Source organism: Pararge aegeria, chromosome 12, assembly GCF_905163445.1.
Source record: "Pararge aegeria chromosome 12, ilParAegt1.1, whole genome shotgun sequence".
NCBI lineage: Eukaryota > Metazoa > Arthropoda > Insecta > Lepidoptera > Nymphalidae > Pararge > Pararge aegeria.
The window spans coordinates 15,548,817-15,569,845 of NC_053191.1; the positions used below are offsets into that span (position 1 = coordinate 15,548,817).

General features: G+C 34.5%; 1 protein-coding gene across 2 annotated transcripts in view; it reads left to right on the forward strand.

Annotated features, from left to right (window-relative positions):
* Positions 1–21,029, forward strand: part of LOC120627971 (synaptotagmin-7) — a 429,893-nt gene that overhangs the window by 369,754 nt on the left and 39,110 nt on the right. For both annotated transcript variants that reach the window (XM_039896112.1, XM_039896111.1), the window contains 2 exons: positions 15,162–15,173; positions 15,664–15,820. In XM_039896112.1, the coding sequence (XP_039752046.1) occupies positions 15,162–15,173; positions 15,664–15,820 (169 nt within the window). The remainder of the gene's footprint in view (positions 1–15,161; positions 15,174–15,663; positions 15,821–21,029) is intronic.

Here is a 21,029-nt window from a genome sequence, read left to right on the forward strand (position 1 = left end):
CAGCGTGGTGGACTACGGGCTTAACCCCTTCTCATTGTGGGGGGAGACTCATGCCCTGTAGTGGACCGGTAATGGGTCGATATGATGACTGATCCCGTAGGAACCGTTCGTTTTCCCCGGATTGAAAGTATTCTATGCCTGGGCTCTTTGATGCAATCTCTCCTTGCAAATTTTTATGGAAATCTGTTCACCGTATTTCATAACGGAGAGGGCTATAGAGCATAGAACTGCCATGACTCTAACAGGTTAGTCTGCTTCCATCCAAAGGCTAGGTTGTAGTGGAAGAAATATGGTAGAATGGTCCTCGTATATAGGACAGATTACCCGTCTGAAAATGGCGTCCCATCAATAAATACAATACAACTTGTAGTAGAATATAAATATTCGCTTTGAATAATTGTATTTACGAGTATTTGTATCGATAAATAAAGTTCTAGCGTCTTTTGTATATTACGAAATGACTGGCATTTATATAACTCGTATTAATTTTTTATGGGCGACTGTTACTCGCATTCTGCGTCCGTGTTTCTTACGGTTTTTTTTACTAATCCCGTGAGTGTGTGAAAGCACAGTGGGTAGGAGCTCGACTTCACTTTCGGGGGGCCAAGTTTTTCCCAGCACGCACCTCTAACTTTTCTAAGTTATGTGCGTTTTAAGTAATTAAAATATCACTTGCTTCAACGGTGAAGGAAAACATTGTGAGGAAACCTGCATGCTTGAGAGTCCTACATAATGTTCTCAAAGGTATCCACCAATCCGCATTGGGCCAGCGTGGTGGACTACCCCCTCATTGTGGGAGGAGACCCGTGCCCTGTAGTGAGCCCCGTAGTAGGTTGTCATGATCATATTATATAAATGGTTATAACAACGAATGACGGCTTGATATGCTATCCGAAGTACAGGGTTTTGCTAATTTCGAGCTAAAACTACCTAAAAGTTTAATAGGCATGATAATCAGATTTCTAAAATTTACGTAATTCTGAAATCAGACCAAGGACCTCATGCTGTTATGTAGTTAAATATTTTAAGTAGGACCAGGTATGTCATACACATTTACGCAAACACCGCAATGTGTTGCGCCAAAACTTTTTAGCACGTGTATGTTTAATAGTGAAAATGAGCAAATTTGTACTCTAGTACTATAACCTTGTAGTTGAAAATTCCCCGAAAAGCTGCATTTAATTTGTGCTTTGTGTTTCAGCAAATAATTTCGGGCTCTAAGCAGTGCAAGCAAACATGTCCTCGTTACATACAACGCATATTCACGTGTTTTGTTTGTGTTACGACTATTGTGTAACTTAATTTAATAAAAAAGTAGTGCGTGGAGTCCCTCCGCGCGGAAGAAGTGAAACTTCGTAATGTGGAAATGAAAATAGGAAGGGAATTGATTTTTAGTGAAATTATATTGTTTATTTAAGACAAACTTTATTAACATTGCTTACAATTCACAATTGAACGCATCTTTTAATTATCATTTTCGAGTGGAGATATATCCAAATCTATATATCATTTTAATTATCATTTTCGAGTGGAGAAATATCCAAATCTATATATCATTTACAATAAGATTATGTTTGAGTTCTATTTTTTCAGTATTTCTTGCAAAAACTGAATCATTGGTAGTTTCCCGTTTGGTTGTTGGATCATTCCTTCCATTTATAATTTCCAATCCAAATTCGTCTTTAGCTTCAGGTAACGAGAAATTAACATAAATATCTCCTGCACATATCTATACAATATCTCCTCACAGGCCGTTCACAATAATAAATTTCTTCACCAGTAATGTCTGCCAGACCCATCAATTAAACGTTAAACGTTTAATTGATGGGTCTGGCAGACGATCTCCGATAAGGTCCGTTGTGTAGTTCATTTCATTAAACCTTTTTGAGGGTACACGCGTGGTGTTATGTAGTGTTTGCGTTAACAATGCTTTATGCTTTTTGTAAGTGATCGATGGCTTTATGCGATGGAAGCGATCGCGGTTGATTTGCTGATACTTTATAAAGACTTCCGTTGCCTGTCTCCGAAACTCTTGTATGTGAAATTTCAATGGAATTTTGGAATAAATTATAATTAATGGACGGCAGATTTTAGCATTGGGCGGCTACCCTGCTTTCTGAGTACAAGGCCGTGGGTTCGTTTCCCATAACTGGAAATTGTTGGTGTAATGAACATGAATGTTTTTCAGTGTCCGGGTATTTATTTGTTTATTGTAAGTATTTATGTATATGACTCATAAAAATATTCATTAGTTATCTTTGTAGTACCCATAACACAAGCTACGCTTACTTTGGGGCTAGATGGTAATGTGTGTATTGTCGTAGTATATATTTTTTAAATTACTTTCGAATAGAAAAAGAATTATGCAAATCCGTCTATAAATGCCTTAACATACATTTGAAAAAAAAAACATCTGAACTGATAAAATCGTCCTCTATACAGGAAGTCGGTAAAAATATATTGTTACCTTGAAATGTATCAAACATTTCAAAGCGCAAAGCCACAAAAGGGCATAACGGATGTTTGCTTTCCTTTTCGAATACTTATTTTATTTTAAATACATCTTAACTTTTAAACAAAGTATTATGAAAAATCCTGCACCAAAGCAATTAAATTATGCAACACACAATTAATGCACTTTTAATCGGCATTGTTGGTTATTATCGGTAAACGGATTAAAGTGCGCAAATTATGAATTAAAACTTTATATGGATGAGACAAATTTAATTATATCGTCAATATTCTGGCTTCATTAATGAATGAAAATGATTTATTTAATCAGTGATAACGCTCATTTCGCTAGCTTTTATTAATTTAATGCATAAGTTTACCAATGCATAAGTTTAAAGAATGTATTAAAACACATTTATTACATCGAGGTTATTATACAATTGATGAATTTCTTAATGACAAGGTTGCTTGGAAGCATCCGGCTCCGCTTTCATCTCTCACAAGATAGAAAAATTAATGTTAAAATGTAAAATGTAAATTCACTACAAACAGACAGACTTGACGTTAGAAAAGTGCTTATATTAGGCCTACTTGAAATAAATGAAAAAATTTTGAATTAATATAATTATTTAATAAAACTTACCGGGTTGATTTCATTATTTACCACAACATTATACTTACGTATTGAATTTACGTCATATGATATAATATTATAGATAAGCCCATTACTGGCCCACTACTGGGCGCAGGCCTCCTTCCACAATGAGAAGGGGTTAATGCCGTAGTCCACCATGCTGGCTCAGTACGGTTTGTTGGACTCCACACACCTTTGAGAACATTATTTGAAAACTATTCAAACTCCCACGCTTCCCCCCCCCCCCTCGAAAGTAAAGCTGTGAAGTCCTAAGTGCAGTGCGCACAAATACTTAAGCAACAGTTTGTCTGCAATAAAAATTCAAACAAAAGTTGATAACTACTTGCGGAATTTTCTTATGTTACAGCTGAACGCATCACCACTTTAGAACGCCGCTAGCTTGTTTTTTCTGGTGAGAACAACGTTGTTTCAAAATGAGCTTTTCTGCAAGACACATTATAATCGTGGTATACTAGCATGCATCCCGAAATTATAAAGCAATACACAATATCGGTCCGACTATAGTGATAAAATAAACTAGTTAATTCTTGTGACTTTGTTTGAATTAAGTAGGTTTGTTTAAGGTTATAATTGACAGATCTAGCAGATGCCCCTTCTGGCTTAGTTGAAACCATAGACTATAAATCTCTTTATGTTTTGCACATGTTTTATTTCTGATCTTAACGATATTTTGCAAAGTTTTGAAATCATAGACAAATCCTTCCGTTTGTTCATTTGTGTAAATATAGCAAATGGTTAGATGTGAAGTGAATGGAGACAGCCAAAAGACGTTCATAGTCGGAAATACGGGCGGACCGAAGGACAATGGAATGTAAGCAATTGTGACTATCCGACCCTTTTGGTACTGACCCATATTATAGCGTTTCCGACGCAAGTGCATAAAGAAAATTCAAAATATCTTTTACTGACTGAGTTCGTCTTTCAGTGATTCTATAACTTAGACTTGCGAATGAATGAATGCACGAATTTATTCATGTTTGAATGAATGGATAAATGAATACACATTTAATGTACACGAAACAATATTCAGAAAAATAAGTCAAACATCTCAACAGAGCGTTTACTATTTGGCAGCCTTATCGCTACATTGTGATCTTTTCAAAGCAACCAGTGGCGCGAAAAACAAAAACACATATTTGTTTATTCAGATAAGCCTACAGTACGGCTAGCATGGGCAGGAGACAATTATATCCCCGGGAAAAGGATATAAATTTATCTTCTCCCACAGCTTTATCAACACAGCACTGGCGCACAAGTGGAAATAATATCCAAATTTTTAAAAAACACGCTTTTACAACATGGAAATTCTTGACCTAGCAATGCATACATTTAAAAAATGTGTAAAAACGCATCTAGTACAGCGAGGTTACTATACATTTGATGAATTCCTCAAAGACAAGGTAGAATGGAAGCAGCCAGCCTCGCTCTCATCTCCCGCAAGATAGCAAAATGATTGTAAATGTAGATGTTGGAAAAGAGCAACTACTGAGTTTCTTGCCGGCTCTTCTCGGTAGAATCTGCTTTCCGAGCCGGTGGTAGAGTCACACGAACATACACACTTGACGTTTCAAAAGTGCTTATAAAGTAGGCCTACTTGAAATAAATGAATTTGAATTTGAATTTGAATTTGAAATAATATATGTGTATTAAAAAACGGGGGTAAACTTCTCCTATTCCATGTTCCAGTGATTTAGCAATTATATCCCTTGTCGTCAGGGGATATAATCGGGGGATATAATTTTTATCTCCCGCCCGTGCTAGCCCTGCAGATGGCACTTTTGATGCTTTCTTCTCATACAAATTTTGTAGACGTTAGTGTGATGATGGCAAAAACTACAGTCGTAAAACTAAAGCTTTGAGAGTTTCAAATGCATCCTGGTCTATGCAGAAGCCTAACAGACTTAGCCAGATAAAAATCTAAAAAAAAATGTCAAACTTGGCAGGTATCTACAGCTAGTTTATTGCCTCGGGAATAAACAAGAGGGATGTGAGGAAAATTTTTATGTTTTGTGACTAAAATAATAAATAAAGTCCACCAACCACTATTGGAGCAGTTTGGTGGGTCTATGCTCCAAAACCGTCTCTCCTTTGAGAGACCAGACCTGTGCCCAGCAGTGGGACGTTAATGGGCTGCGGATAACGCAGCAAGGTATTAATAATTTTGTGCTTTATAAGTTTAACTTTTCGACTTAGTAAGTTTAGGTATCAAACCATAGAACAAAATTCCGCTGGGTTTGAACAAATTTTACCTACCCACAAAATTTTGGCTAAGTGCCATAACAGTTTAAAACTTAGGTTAAACATTAAATTTAATGTTAGCGACGTGGAACAAAAATCTTTAGTGTGAAATCGCTTCGGTAAACGTTGAGTATCCTTCTACGCTCCCTCTGTCTGTTATTATATTTGTCTATGATAACTTTTCCATTATTTCATAATTTTTGGAATTCCGTACCTAATACTAATTTACAGTAATATCCGTAACGTAGAGTTTAATTTTTATAGAATGTGTAGTATTTCTATTGCCACTATTGCTACAAATCATAAAAACAAAACAAGTTTAAAAAGCATGTACCGGTAATCTCCGTTGGTCAGCCTCCAACGATGTGGACAGACGACGAACAAGCCTCGCTGGGAGCCACTGGAAACAAGCGGCCCAGGACCGTTGATTTTGTGACTCCCTAGAACGTACCTATATCCAGTAGTAGAGACCATGACTATAGTACCGTGGTCGATGGGGCGTGCGCTAGTGTGGGATGCGACCTGCGTTGATACGTTGGCAGCTTCTTACTTGCCGAGTACGTCCCACAAAGCGGCAGCAGCTGCCGAAGCTCAAATGCTCCGTTATTTATCATGACTTAGTTTTTGCGGCGCTTGCGTTTAAGACTCATGGACCCATCGATGGTCTTCGGACACGAAAAATTTTATTCACGTCGTGTCCCAAAAATTGGGTTTGACGTCTGGTGACCCAGACGGTTTAGCCCAACGGCTGTCTAGGGGCAATAGCGCCAGCATTTTTGGTACCATGCCCATAAGTGAACAGTTAGACGGCTTATATTTATTGTAAATATTGATTTCAGTTTGTAATTATTATTATTTATAACTTAAAGTCTGATTTTAAATTGTAATTGAATATAGTACATATGTAGTAGACGTCAATCAGTTGAAGTGATGATAATTATAACTACGACAGATTTAATTTAACCTGCAGTGAGGTATTACTTATGGCTAACAATCTTGGGGAAATTTGTCAATTGCCTGTCCGAAGTTTGCCTTCTGGAAACGAGCGTTAGCTATCGCGGTAAAATTTTCTAATCTCCAGAGAAATCAGTAATTTTAAGCTGAAAAAGTACTCGGCAACCGCTGGTATAAATTAAATTAGCTTTTGCCGGCGACTTTGGTCGCCTTAATGTAGATTCTTTTTTCATAGTATTTTTTGGTAAAGCTTTTGACGGACGTAGCAAATAGCCGAATTTAGGTGGTAAACAGAGCAGTACTTTGTTGGGCACGTAAAGAACACATACTACCAAGTGAGCTTCAAGTGTCTGTAATGACACTGGCAAACGCATCTTTCAGACTGAAACATGGCATTGCTGCTTGGCTGCAGAAATAAGTGTGACAAGTATTGTCCCATGGGTGTTTTACGGGAGAACAATTCTTATAATGTCCTTCTCAAGGAATCCAGCTAACTCTGTGCTATATTTTTGTCCACCTATCTCTGTTTGAGCCTGACATAGCAAAAACAAACATACAGACAAATGCATTTATGTTATTAGTATGTAATAAATATATATACTACGACAATACACACATCGCCATCTAGCCCCAAAGTAAGCGTAGCTTGTGTTATGGGTACTAAGATGATTGATGAATATTTCTATGAATAATATACATAAATACTTATAATATACAGATAAACACCCAGACACTGAAAAACATTCACGTTCATTACATAAATATTCTCCTGTTGTGCGAATCGAACCCATGGCCTTGGACTCAAAAAGTGGAGTCAATGTAAGTACTAGCGTCCGTAAAAAAGTCAAGAAACTGAGAAGAACTAGAAAGACGCATCAAAATTACGTGGGACAAATTCCGGTCCTATAAACACATCCTTAAATCAGACTTGCCTATTATTCTAAAAACGACAATAATGGATTCATGTTTGTAACCTTGTCTCACCTATGCTAGCCAGACCTGGAAGTTCAACCAACAAACGAAAAACAAGATGAGATGATGATGGAGTAGAGCATTGCTTCTGCCTTGGCGTGCGCAGAGTACATGAAATCAGAAGTACAGCTCTAAGGAAAAATACCAATGCCATAGATGCTCTCAAACACTCTATGAAGCTAAAGTGGGAATGGGCTGGCCATATAACCCGGTATTGGAATAAAAGATGGACAAAGACGGAATGGTGTGGTCCACTGGGAAAACGAAAGAGAGGTAGGTGGACCCTAAGAAAGCTGGTACAGCGAAATTAAAAAAATAGAAGGATTAAACAGGAAAACTAAAGCTCTAGACAGAAAGTTATGGAAGAATCTGGAGGAGGCTTTTACTCGGAGAGAGATCTTTTTTTTGAGAATATTTTTTTCTGACTTAATTTATTAAAAATATTATCATGAATTCAATACATTTAATACAGCTTTTATTATAATATATAATAATGTGTCACGTGAAATATTAACTCATCCAATTATACCTACTGTTTGTTAACAAAATATTAAGGATAATTAAACGGCTTTTTTATTTAATTTATTTTATACGTAGGTACAACCGTCCGCGATAATTTCCTGTACAGGCCAATTTACCGTTTCTATTTCTCTGTCTTTTACCTACATTTGCTGGAGGTATTATGTCATTCTCACTTACGTGCGTCTTAGAAATATTGCCTGACAATCGAATTTTCGTATAAAGGATAAGATGTTATACAATACTCTTGCGGCCAAAGATAAATGAAATAAGCAATTGTGTCTAAGTGCAAAAAATATCTTGCGCAAAATTACACCGTGGTTCTTGCCTTATCTACAGTGACCTGCTGGCTGGCTCATTTTTTGTGCAAAGGATCGCTGGATGTTCAGCACAGAAATACAGCCAACATGCTTGTTACTAAGTAAAGTCTAAGTATTTTGTACAGATGACAATGTGCAAAAGATGGTATATAGAGGATGCTAAAAAAATATTTAAAAGAAACCTGCGAAAAGTTGCTCGATTTTACGACCACTGTGCGTCGCCAAGCCTACAGTCGCCTATCCACCACATCTATAACATAATGATATATTATTTAACACAGATTATCTACGTCGATTCTCTAGTAGTTAGCATATTCAACCATAGATAACGAAATCCTGGGTTCGAATACCGGGTCGGACCACAAATTTTTAGGTGTGTAATTTGTTTTAAAGAATTTTCAGTGCCAGCTGGTTAGTAAAAAAGCGGTATCAATCCCCGTGCCTTGTAGAACAAGTTAAGCCGTCGACCCCAGTGATCAATTTTAAAAGCCCGCCAACCCGCATTAGAGCAGCGTGGTGGGTCTATGCTCTAAAGCTTTCTCCCCTATGAGAGCTGGGGCATGTGCCGAGCATTGGGACGTTAATAGGCTACGTATGAAGGAGTGAGAGTGTAAGGCGATAATCTTATAAAATAACATGAAAAATAAATAAATTCACATCGCAGTACAATGAAATATGTTATAACTATTTCAATAGAAATAATTCTTTCAAATAAATTTTTGAAATAAAATTGTAGCCGTTCAACCTTCTATATATTTTTGTCAATGAGTATGAATGAAAATAATTTTCAAAGGAAATTTGTTATTGGATTTTTAGTACACCTGCGAATATGCCAGTCAGAAGCCGTAAGCGCTAGTAACCGTATGTGGTTGACATCTAATCAACTCGAACGAATCGTTATTCATGTACGTGATCTGATGCTAACCGCTAAGGTAAGAAGGACTCTTCTTCGTCTGTATACCCGCTATTCTCAGGTACTCAATGAAATTAAAAATTAAAATACTGTATATATAAGTTTAAGCATTCCATAAGAAATCATAAAGCAAAAAAAAATAGTGAAAAGGCATTATGAAACTGTTAAGCAAATATAATAATCTTTTCTTTTCTATGTGAACAATCTTGTAAAACAGAGTTCTCTATATCCAATTTTATTATCCTACAATATTTTGTTACCTAGCTTTCTCATAAGCACAATAATTTTCAATTTGCCACACATAAAAATGTCGCGAAAGAATTTTTATTTTGTATTTTACGGAACTCTACGTTATTCGTTATATTTTTTTTTTGTAAAAAGACATGCGAATGCTTGCAACGAGTTACTAGATTTCGTCGTTCGTAACATTTTTCAGACTGTTAAGGCGTGGCACTTCGGCTGACCTATTTGATATATTTTTTACTATCATCACCATGTTAACCAATGGACGTCCACTGCTGGACATAGGTCTTTTGTAATGAGTTCCAAATACCAAGGACTTATGCCGCTTGAATCCAGCGGCTGCCTGCGACTCGCGTTTACTATTGCGAGGTCGCTATCACAGCAGAATGGGACTCCAACAAATTATATAACGAAAGCGCTTGTTACGTACAATTCTATGGAACAATAAATTTGAAATCCAAGATGGCGGTCAACTCAAAATGGCGAATTATATTTGTTTTTTACAATAACCTCAACATTGGTATCAAATGAAAAGGCTTTAATAATAGAATACGACAAATTACAAATAAAAGATGGCCGACGTGATTAATGGTGAATTACATTTATGAGAACTAAAGTTTATGATATTCGCCGCCTTTGGGCCGCCTTCTTTCATTATAATAATAATAATAAATAAATTTATTAACCAAAATTCACAAGTAGACTTAAAACTATTATGGTGTAATCATAAATTCTTACGAATTTTACCGTACACCGCCATGCCGTCGACAAAGGATAATATCTAAGGAAATTAATTAACACCCACCTACTCACTACATCAATCAAGATATTCCATATAAATAAAATTCCCTCTAATTAATTTCTCATAGAGAAGATATTGCTTAAGCGCTGGCCGTCTTCGCTCGTTCATCAAATATTCCTCGAAATTCAAATTGACTTCTAAATTCATTACAAGCGGCCTACTACAGAGCACGGGTCTCCTCACAGAATGAGACTGGTTTAGGCCGTAGTACACCACGCTGGTCAAATGCAGATTGGTAAGACTTTGAGAAAGTTATGAAGAACTTACGGGTATGCAGGTTTCCTCACGATGTTTTCCAACACCATTAAAACAATTGATATTTTAATTTCTTTAAATTAAAACCGCACATAACTACGAAAAGTTGCTTGAACACAAATTCACTATAATAATCTTTTATTTTATCCAAATAACAATATTTGTAACAAATTCGTGGACAATAAAGAGTATGTGTCTGTCTTATAGTCGTGTGGGCAATACTAAATATGATATACATATATATTATAATATTAAGGATTACTTAAACGATAAAAAAGCTTGGTTGTGAATTGCTCTAGCTTCATAGCTTAATATAAATAAACTGTGAGATGGTGATAACAAAAAAAAAATTAACCGGCTAAGTTTGTTGTGGGATCTTCTCGTAGCTTTAGGTTTTAGTTGGCGAACGAAGTTATCACCAACCCCTTACAATTATTTAAACATATATGTATGAACGCTTCATAAGTGCCTGTGATAGGCCTACATGAATAAAGAATTTTAGAATTTGAATTTGAATTTATGTATGTATATGCAAGCTTTATCTATGCATAAAGGTTCCTTCTCCAATATGAGGCGAACGCCGTAAAGATATAAAATGAAAGATAACGACAGACTTATTAGTTTCGCATATATAATAGTATGAAGAACGCTTGGCTATAGATATGGTGAGCCTTACAAATGTACCCATTCACTAATTAAGAAATCATCAATAACCTATAGCAGTCCACTGCTGGACAAAAGGTGAGGCTCTCCCAACGGAATCACCACTCATGCCTAGAGTGGTGATTCCGTTGGGACGCTGTTATATGTCCAACTGAAGGTGACGTTTATTATATGGTTAATAATATATTACAGTGCAACCTTAATATAACGTACCTCAATATAACGACTTCCTCGATTTAACAAATTCTTCGTAATCCCCTTGAATTGTCCATAAGAGTCAATATAAAATATACCTTTACATTGCGAACATTCTTTGCGTACAACCTCTTTATAACGAATTTTCAACTATCAAGAAAAAGTATTCATACCTCTAATTAACGAACTTTGCCAACCCAAAACCTTTATATAAAGTTTCTACCAATAATATAACTCTTAATCTTATAATGTGATTCATGTCTCGACATGTTTCGACACGCTATTGTTTGTACAGTAATCATTGTTGTTTTGATGGAAAGTAATGTAAACACCTCTGCTCGTCACTATTGTTAAAGATTTAAGTTTAAATGGCTCAGAAACGTAAAAGTTCTTTTACCTTTTTATGACGAATTTTAGACCAATCTAACCTCATAACAAACCTCAGTTCAACGAATTACTTGATATTACGAATATTTTCTTGTTCCCCTCCGATTTGTTATATCGAGGTTGCACTGTATTAGGTTTTTTTTTTTAAATATTTATAGATGAATTTTTGTATAGTTTATGTATTAGTATTTAGTTATTCGTATGTATGTATTTTATTATGAAACATATAGATGTTTCATAATAAAATACCAAAAACCTGATTTTTGGCGTGGCGACACAGGCCGTGGCGACGCATCGCCACGCAATATGAATACATTTTTGTATTTCGTATGTAACAATAAAAATAAATATTAATTTTGTAATAAAACAGTCATTATTAACCGTCTTACAAATAGAAGTGGTTATCCATTAGGTTGTTTTTTTTTTTATTTGTGGAACAAATTTGTAATGCTTTATCTTTTCATTATGCAATATCTGCAATAAGAAAACAATTTCGATGTTTCACATCTGCCAGGCGTCCCGTGAAGGCTCACACTTTTTTGTTTTCCGTTTTCCAGTAGTTTGTTCTTTCAGCCTGAAAGTTGCCTTGCAGAGATCGCTACTAAGCGATAAGGCCACCTTTTGATTCTTTTTGTATGTTTCTTTTTTCTTGTATAATTCTTTTACTTCATTTGGTGTACAAATAAAGAGTAATAATACGGGTTCGTGTACGTAGTAGATGGTAGAAGTAGCTGCTACCCGTTCTGTACAGTTATAGTCCCTTACTCGCCTCGTAGGACACCCGTGGGAACTATATTCTGCTCTATCTTCAACACAAGACATTACAAGAAATAATCTATTATTATTTATCATTACGTTACGTATTATTCAGTTGACGTTATGTATGTATAGAAAATGCTGACCAATTTATCGTTCAATTTGATTCCTAGCCCTCCCCCAAAACTATAATTATTATGAAAGTACCTAAGAAAATAATCAATCTTTATTGATAACTCTATATGTACTTATCAAATATCTTATTTCATTACTGCTGTATCAATAACGTAGAACACATATTGATGTTTATGATATAACTATATTTCGTATTGTGTTATATCTCAAAGCAATTTTAGTAGCCCTAAGTATTTCAACATCATCATCTATTGTCTGTTGCTGTTTTTTTTTTTTTTTGAATATCGCAAATAAAAAGAAAAGTTAATAGTAACTCTTTAGAATTTTTAATTAACTCTTAATTTTTTTACAGTATCATGTAAGATTACAAAAAGATGCAGAACATAGCAAGGTTAGGCATTAATTTTAAGGAGTATTCAATAACTTACCGGTGCAGCGTAGACTACAAGCCTCATAGACATTTGACTTGTTCCTATGACCACCTTTAAGAGGTAGCGGGAAGAAGGCCGAAATACGTATAGTGGCACGTTTTTGGAAAGGTCTAAGTTTAGTAGTAGAAGCAGACAGGCTGTAGATAGCTATAAAAAGCGTGTTTGTTTATTTGTTTTTCCTTCCTTCATGCTTTAACTAAGAAACTAATAACTTGGAGCGATGGAGAGTACCTAAGATGGACTACTTTTTATCCCAGGAAAACAAACGGTCCCCACGGGATTTGTAAAAAACCGTTATAAACACGGACGAAGAACGAACGTAATGGCTTGTAAAAAAAAAGTAAGGGTCACACCGAACCCTAACAGTTCACCACGAATAACAAAAAGGGCCAAAAACACTTGTGATTTGTCGCTCGCTAGACGCAAAATTAAACGCCGTTATGAACGCCAGTTAGAGACAGCGGTTTGGCGTTGCCTTAAAAATTATATTACGGTAGCACTTCCCCTTATGCAATTATACCGGCGAACATGGTGGAGTGGTTTCAGTATTCCACTAAAAGAGTTGAACACCGGGAGAATTCACTGAATTGAAATATCATCATTGAAATTCACTTACATCAACTTTTTGATATTTACTTCGTTCATTTATTACAACTTTTACGTTACCGACAAGCTAGGGTATTCTTTTTATTTGATTAGGTACAAGTTAACACTAATATGATCTCATCTGCTGTTAAGAAATAAAATTTTATAATTTTTATACCTAGACTAGGGGGAAGTATAAATTTTATAAATTTTTACAATGTATTTATTCATTTTGGAATCGACAGGATTTGGACATGCTTCTCTCTGGCATCGCAGACTGCATGGCTAAAACAGGCAGGAGACAAAAGTTATATCACACGATTATATCCCCCCAAAAGGGATTTAATTAACGTGTCCAGCTAGTAAAGCACAGGAACAGGGAATAGGAGCAGTTTACCCCCGTTCATTATTGCATATACTTTATTTATTTTATTTATTAAGGCCCAAACAGTATACTTAATACTTAAAATTAGTACAAAGAAAATAACACATACACCAATTAAGTAGCCGCCAATAAATCTAACGAATACATAAAAATTGACAGCAAACTTATAACTTAATTTTGAAACTTTAGAATATGGGCTCGAGAGAAAAAAACACATATTATAGACAGATAATATAAATAAGAGAAGACCCTTATTAACAATATCCATCATAGTGGATATGTGAAAACATAAGTAGTACTTTTACGTAGAACAATTAGAAGTTAGAATTTAGAATAAAGATGTTTTTTTTAACTGAGCAAGAGTAAGATTAAATAAATCTAAATCCGAGAAATTATTATTATAGCTTTGAGTAGCTCTATAAATATAACTATTAAGAGCGTATTTTGATCTGACTAAGGGCAAATTAAATGGAGGGGATTTTCACCTAGATATAATATTTTTTTGACAAACAAAACCAATTCTACTAAGTAGTTTTGGAGTATCAATTTCATTCCTTAATATTTTAAACAAAATAACAATATCACGAACCTGTCGACGAGCCTGTTATTATTTGGATATTTTTTCTTCTGGTGCGCCAGTGCTCTGAGAGTTGATAAAGTTGTGGGAGAAGGTACATTTTTATCCTTGCATCGCATCGGGGAGAAAATTGTCTTCTGCCCATGCTAGCCTTGCTAGAACTTTCCCACTAATATACAGCTCTCATACAAACGACATAAATATTCAAGAAGAAATAAATAAGAATATTGATAGAAGAATTATTTATTGATTCATACAAAATATTCATGAGCCCATAGCTGTATTATATCATTTCAAAATCGTTTTGTTCTTTTATCACTGTATTTTCCTGGTATATACAATCCTTTACAAAGTAACGTAATTAGTCATTAAAATAATTGCATAAATAGCTATTAAAAACTATTTCACGGATTGCGATTGGTTTGCCGCTGCACGTTGAGAAGACCTTCATCTTCAAAGACCTTCGTCTAATTCTTATACAATTTATATGAGATTTAAGTGGATCGTAAACCCAATTGACCAAAAAATATTAATTAAACATTTTCCGACGTGAGGGAATGTATGCTAAAACACGATTTCAATGGTGGTTGAATAACTTATGGACGTAAATAATTATACATTTCCCCCCTTAGGTAAAGAGCATTCTGAGATATTTTAGGTATTAACTTTAATTCGATATACATACTAACATATGTATTTCTTTCTTTCCATGTGCGGTCATGCAGAGCGCAGCTTGAGTAAGTTAATATTTATTAAGTCGTATTGCCATATTGCCAATGCGATTTACGCAAAGTTTGCATATTAGAATATATAGAATATGTTAATTGAAAGCAGTCTGATCAAATTGGTTTGCATTGCGAGATATAATGGTAACATTTGGGCCTACAGTTGACTTACTACCATCGGATGTAGCAGTATAGTTAGAAAATTACAGTTTTATATAACATACCTTGATGTCCCTAAAGTAACGATTATAATTGTGAAACAAAAACGTCAACAAGAATAAAATAAATCTGTTTAAACATTGGTATTATGTTTACTATAGTCACAAACATCTCCGTGTCATCTCACAACGCAAACCATACTTATCAGATCGCTTTCCGTTGGTTGGTCCATCGTTTATAACTTTAAAAAAAACAGTTTTGTGTCACTGAAATATTTGCTGATCAATTTCCAATTACTACATAAATAAATCCACTTTACTTAATTTCGACTTATGTTGGTCAGAACCACTTCAACAAGCTCACCCCAAGCCAAGTCCCCTGCAACCAGCAGCGCTGGCGCCACAGCTGGAGCTTCAACGGCCCAAGGAGAGAGGACACCAACAGCTCACAACAAACAGCTGCAAAATGTCAAGGGACAAGACCATCCGCCGCATCCTTCCGTAAGTAACTATAAGATCTATGGCAAACTCTGAAATTATTTATTAAGTCAATCGGAAATAGGATAAGTGCATTTGCTATAATTGAGTTGGTAAATAATTGGAAACATTAGAAGTTCTGCTACATAAGTATGTAGTTATGTAATTAAAACTAAATCTTGTTTTAAGAACGTTTAAGATTTCGATTTAAGAAGACTATATATATAATAAATCGTAAATAGGCGTTAAGTATTTTGGAAAACTAACTATCAATAGTATTAAAAGATTATCTGTAGTTAAGTTGATAGGTCAGTTAACTTAAATTATTAAGATAGCTTTTGGATATCAAATTTTCTAAATTGGAAATAATCAAAAAGGGTTATATTTTGGGAAAATTTATAAATAGTTTGTCTACATTGAACGGGTAGTTTTCTGAAAAAAAAAGAGTAATTATTTTTAGGAGTGTTATAATATTTAAGAGTAGTAAATTTCAGACATCAAGTGAAGAGTAAGTACCTACCTACCAAAATTTTAAAAGGTAATCATTAAAGCAACGCACACACTAAAAGCGTCACCGCAGCGTTACATTGTCGAATAGCAAGGCAGTACGATGCATTTAAAACATGAGTAAAAACGCGACTCCTAAAGACTGTAACACTAGAAGCTTTAAGAAAGTGTCTTCTCTGTTCTTTTTAAGCGAAGCATGGATACTGACAACGAAGTTAAACTCCTATATTTGAATGCTTGCAAAATAGTGATAGTTTCCTGGTATTTTTCTTCACCCAAAGTCTGGAGATCTTTTGATTTTTCTGAGACTTGGTTTTTCTGTGAAACCTAATCGTAAAGCTCATTCTCATCATCAATGCTTAATGCGGTTAAATCGCCACTTACCAGTGCAGCAGCACATAGTTTTTGGATGTAATTCGCGAAGTGTTAAACGCTCTTCTGATGTCACATTTAGTTTCTCTTTAAAAGGATGCTGACAGTTGTCTTCATACAAACCAAACAGACAAAGAAAACAAGTCATCAGCGGTATGAAACTTTCAGAAATATTTCTGAATACTGGTGGCCGCATCGCTGCTGCCGTCAAGTCTACAATATGGCGTTTTTCCGCGAATCGATGCCACGGTCGCACCTAACAGTTATGTGTCTTAAACAGTACCTCTTACTACAGCTTCTAAGACTTTTCGCGTAGTCACGCGTTCAGTGTGGCGTTGCTACTTTTCGTGCGGTGCCGCTTTCCGTGTGTTCTTAGCTTTAACGACTGTCTTGAGTTATATTGTTAGTTGAAAATGAGTAAATAGAACGATTTTAAAGCTTTATCTGTTTACATAGTAGGTACTGACAGTAAGTATGGACCGTTGTATAAATGTTTTGTTAATGGAATTTTTGATGTTATTGTTGTTTACACTAGTTATTTAGTTGTTTGTTGTGGAATTGGTTTAAAATATCGTTTAAAATAATGGTTAATTTTAGTTACACACGGACGTCAAAATCTTCCGACAAGAAATGTTTTTTTGTGGATGATATTTAAGGAATGAATTCATTTCAAATTATTAATCAAACATTAAAGATTTGTGGATATTATAACGATCTACGTTTTTCCACCAAACTTTTACTGTTTGTTATATTTTGAACGAATCATTTTGCTAACTCTTCCACAACATAACTTCAGTGGTTCTTAAAATGATTTTTATTGTAAAAGTTTCGCGTAACTTATAAGACCGTATCCAATTTTTATTAATGAAGTAAATAGTCAGGAATTAAAGTTAAAAATTCGACTTCCACGAAGCCTCATATCACGTACAGAATATTCTCAAATAAATGTCAAAGTTTTAAAACTTTAGAAGTTAGATCACTTCAAGTTATTGTACGTGTTTTGAATATAACTGTATTTTTGAATTATCTTCGTATGCAAATTTAAATCAATCTTCTGAAATAAAAAAATAAAAATTATTATAAAATATGAACTAAAATATTTTAGAGACATTTTCGTCTAAATATCTTTGTTTACGTGTTTAAACGCCCGTGTGTAACTCTCTCGCTCTCAATGTAGTACAAGGTATTTTGAGTCATACACCAGATTAAATTACCAAAAAAAATCAAAGAAATGCCAACAAAATTACAATAAATATAGAGTTTAATATAAAATGTTGGTTTAAATAGGTAGTATTAAATAAAACTGAAAAAACAAATATGAGTGCGTGCATGAATAAAAGTTAAATATTTCTCTAAGTATTAACTTTAAATACATTATCACCAATTGACTTGTACCTATTTTAAACCGCTTCGTTACACTTTTAATGTATATATATAAAAATAAGTTGCTGTTCGTTAGTCTCAATAAAACTCGAAAATGAATGAACCGGTTTGGCTAATTTAGGTCTTAAAGTATTCGTGGAAGTCCAGGGAAGGTTTGAACGCTGAGAAATGCGTGAAAAGAAATGATGAAAAAAAATTAAGAAAAAAAATGTTTTCAAATAACTATTAGCCTCACGTTATCTTGTAAATGACATTGTACGTGTTGCCAGATACTAGCTGTGCCCTGCGGTCTCATTCGTAAAGCACAAAAGTATCGGGAAGGTAAAAACAGTGGGAAAACAACTAAAATTCTTTTGTACGTATGTTTGTATGTACAGCTGGACCGATTTTGATGAAATTTTGTGTATATTGCAAATTGCAATGTGTTTCTGATCGATTTGAAAGCACAATTAAACCTGTTAGGCGACGCTGCTTAATCGGGCAGGAAGATGTCCGCCGGATCCGCTAGTATATTATAAAAAATATCGGTAGGTACGTCGTACGTCGTATCGTATTCACAAGAAAGAAAGGAATAAACCTTTTGTGTTTTTATTTAAGATTAGTTATATATATTCACTAGTATTGTCCAGCCTACTAAAGGCAGCGTGGACAATGGCGGGAAGTCCCCACCGATATCCTATCGCACCCATGCGTTAATAACACTGAAAACAGCTACTTTGATGAACCCCCGTACAAATTGACAATTATGGACACAGCTTTAGATTAAGATAGTTTTCTCTTTTTTAACAGTATTTTTTCCAATGAAACATCAATATTTACTTAACTTATTTTTTTAATGACTTGAACTTTTCGAGCTTTTGTTTTTGACAAGTTGTAACTTCGTTCGAGGACTTCGCACCACTTGCTTACCAAATACGAAAACTTAATAGAAAAACTAACTGTTAGTATATATAATATTTAATCCTGATAGATTTTCCGAAAGCTTTCAATAGCGAAGTTGTTTTTTCTTTTTGAGAAGATTATTTTCTTTTCGACCCCATCAATCTTGCCCAATATTCTTTTTATCGGGAACCTATTGTTGAGGTCGGTACCTAATATAGGCTTTACGTCACGTCGATGCTGGTGAATATTCATCAGGCGTCTACTCTTAATTCAAATATAATAAGATATTAAAAGATAATGCCAACATGAAACTTTCTTATGAAAGTTAGGCTTTTCTTGTGTCCCAAACGAATATTCGGTAAAACATCAGAAATATACTCAGGATTGTATATTCATTTAACAAATATTCGGGCAAATAAGATCTTAAAAGAAAATGCCAACATGAAACTTTTTTATGAAAGTTAGGCTTTTCTTGTGTCCCAAACAAATATTCAGTAAAATATCGGAAATATGCTCAGGTTTATATTCTGGATAAACTAATACGATATAGAAGTTTGCATCATGATAGACGCAACTGAAGGTTTTGGATATTCTCCTTTATTAATCTCATCAAAATTATTTATATTATATATTTTATATTATACAAGAATCTCATTTAAATCTATTTCGTGTTTTGTGAAAGATCACCATTATTTGTATTTCCTGGAAAACCGAAACCACTTCATTTTTAATTATCATTTTTAACACCGCTATCTCAATTTTATCTGTGCTAAAATACGTGGCCCTTTCCCACAGATTATATAATTATATTAAATAATCATATCTCTATATATCTAGAAACGTAATCAGTCCAGGGGATTTAAAAATAACAGCTTTTGTTCCTTATCCACGAAATTAAAATCATGAAAGTTTACGTAGGCATACAAGCTTGCATTCTGGACATTGAGAATAGGTACTCTTGATACCGGGGAAACTAACAGCTACCGCAAGATTAAAAAAATTGAAAAAAACACGGACGGAGTCTCTTTCAAATATTTTCCTCAGGTAGATCCATTAAAATAAAAATTCATGCAAATTTATACAAAAAAATAGATGATTAAGATAATGACTCAATAAAAATTCAGGAACTTGGCGCACAAATTCCCTCTTCCATTTTACTGTAACTGTAGATAAAGCTAATTAGAAAAGTCGTTTTAGTACGAAAACGTTATACGTTTGTGTTTAGCATTCACTACTGTAATGGATTTGTTTGTTTTTGAAAAAATAACTCTACTCTGTTTTGGGGTAGGAATCAGATTTGTTTGAATTCCTGATTGTATTCATTTATCTGGAGTCGTAAAGGGCATTTTATTACATTTTTTCGGCCGACAGGAATTTGTTGTTCAGGTGCGGTAAGTAAAGTAATAGCAATTAAACGAAGGTAAAAAAATATCAATAGCCCCAGACTAAAAGACAAGGTATGTTATATGATTTTGTCTGTGTCAAGCGTGACATGAATAAATTTCGATTCAGAATGTTGGAAACTTAAACGTGACATAAAATGCTACGTATCCACTCTTTGCACCAATCTGCAAGTCCACCAATCCGCACTGGGCCAGCGTGGTGGACTACGGCCTTACCGCCTTCATTCATTGTGGGAGGAGACCCGTACCCTGAAGTGGGCCGGCAATGGGTTGTATTAGTGATTATGACGAAAGAAAGTTAAGCATCAGTACATATTACGTACCATTTTCTATTCTATAAAAAAACAAGTAGGTATTCTATTCCAAGAAAATGTATTTAAAATTTTCTGTAATTTACAAGATTTTTCTAAAAAAAACCCGTACTTTAGAGGCAGCTTTGACTTTATTTCTGTTGAGATAATTTTATGTCGTTGTGTAAAGCGAATAACTTTTATTTGGCAACTATGGTTAAGAATACCATAATATCTGTTTTTTGCTGTAAATAACTCCATATTATATTATTTAATATAAAAATATGTTTTAAATCTTATTTTGAAATACTAAACTTAAACTAACTTAACTACTTGGCTGATTAGTATGTATGTAGCATTGATCCGCCCTGCTCTCACTTGAGTTGCGGGCAGGAC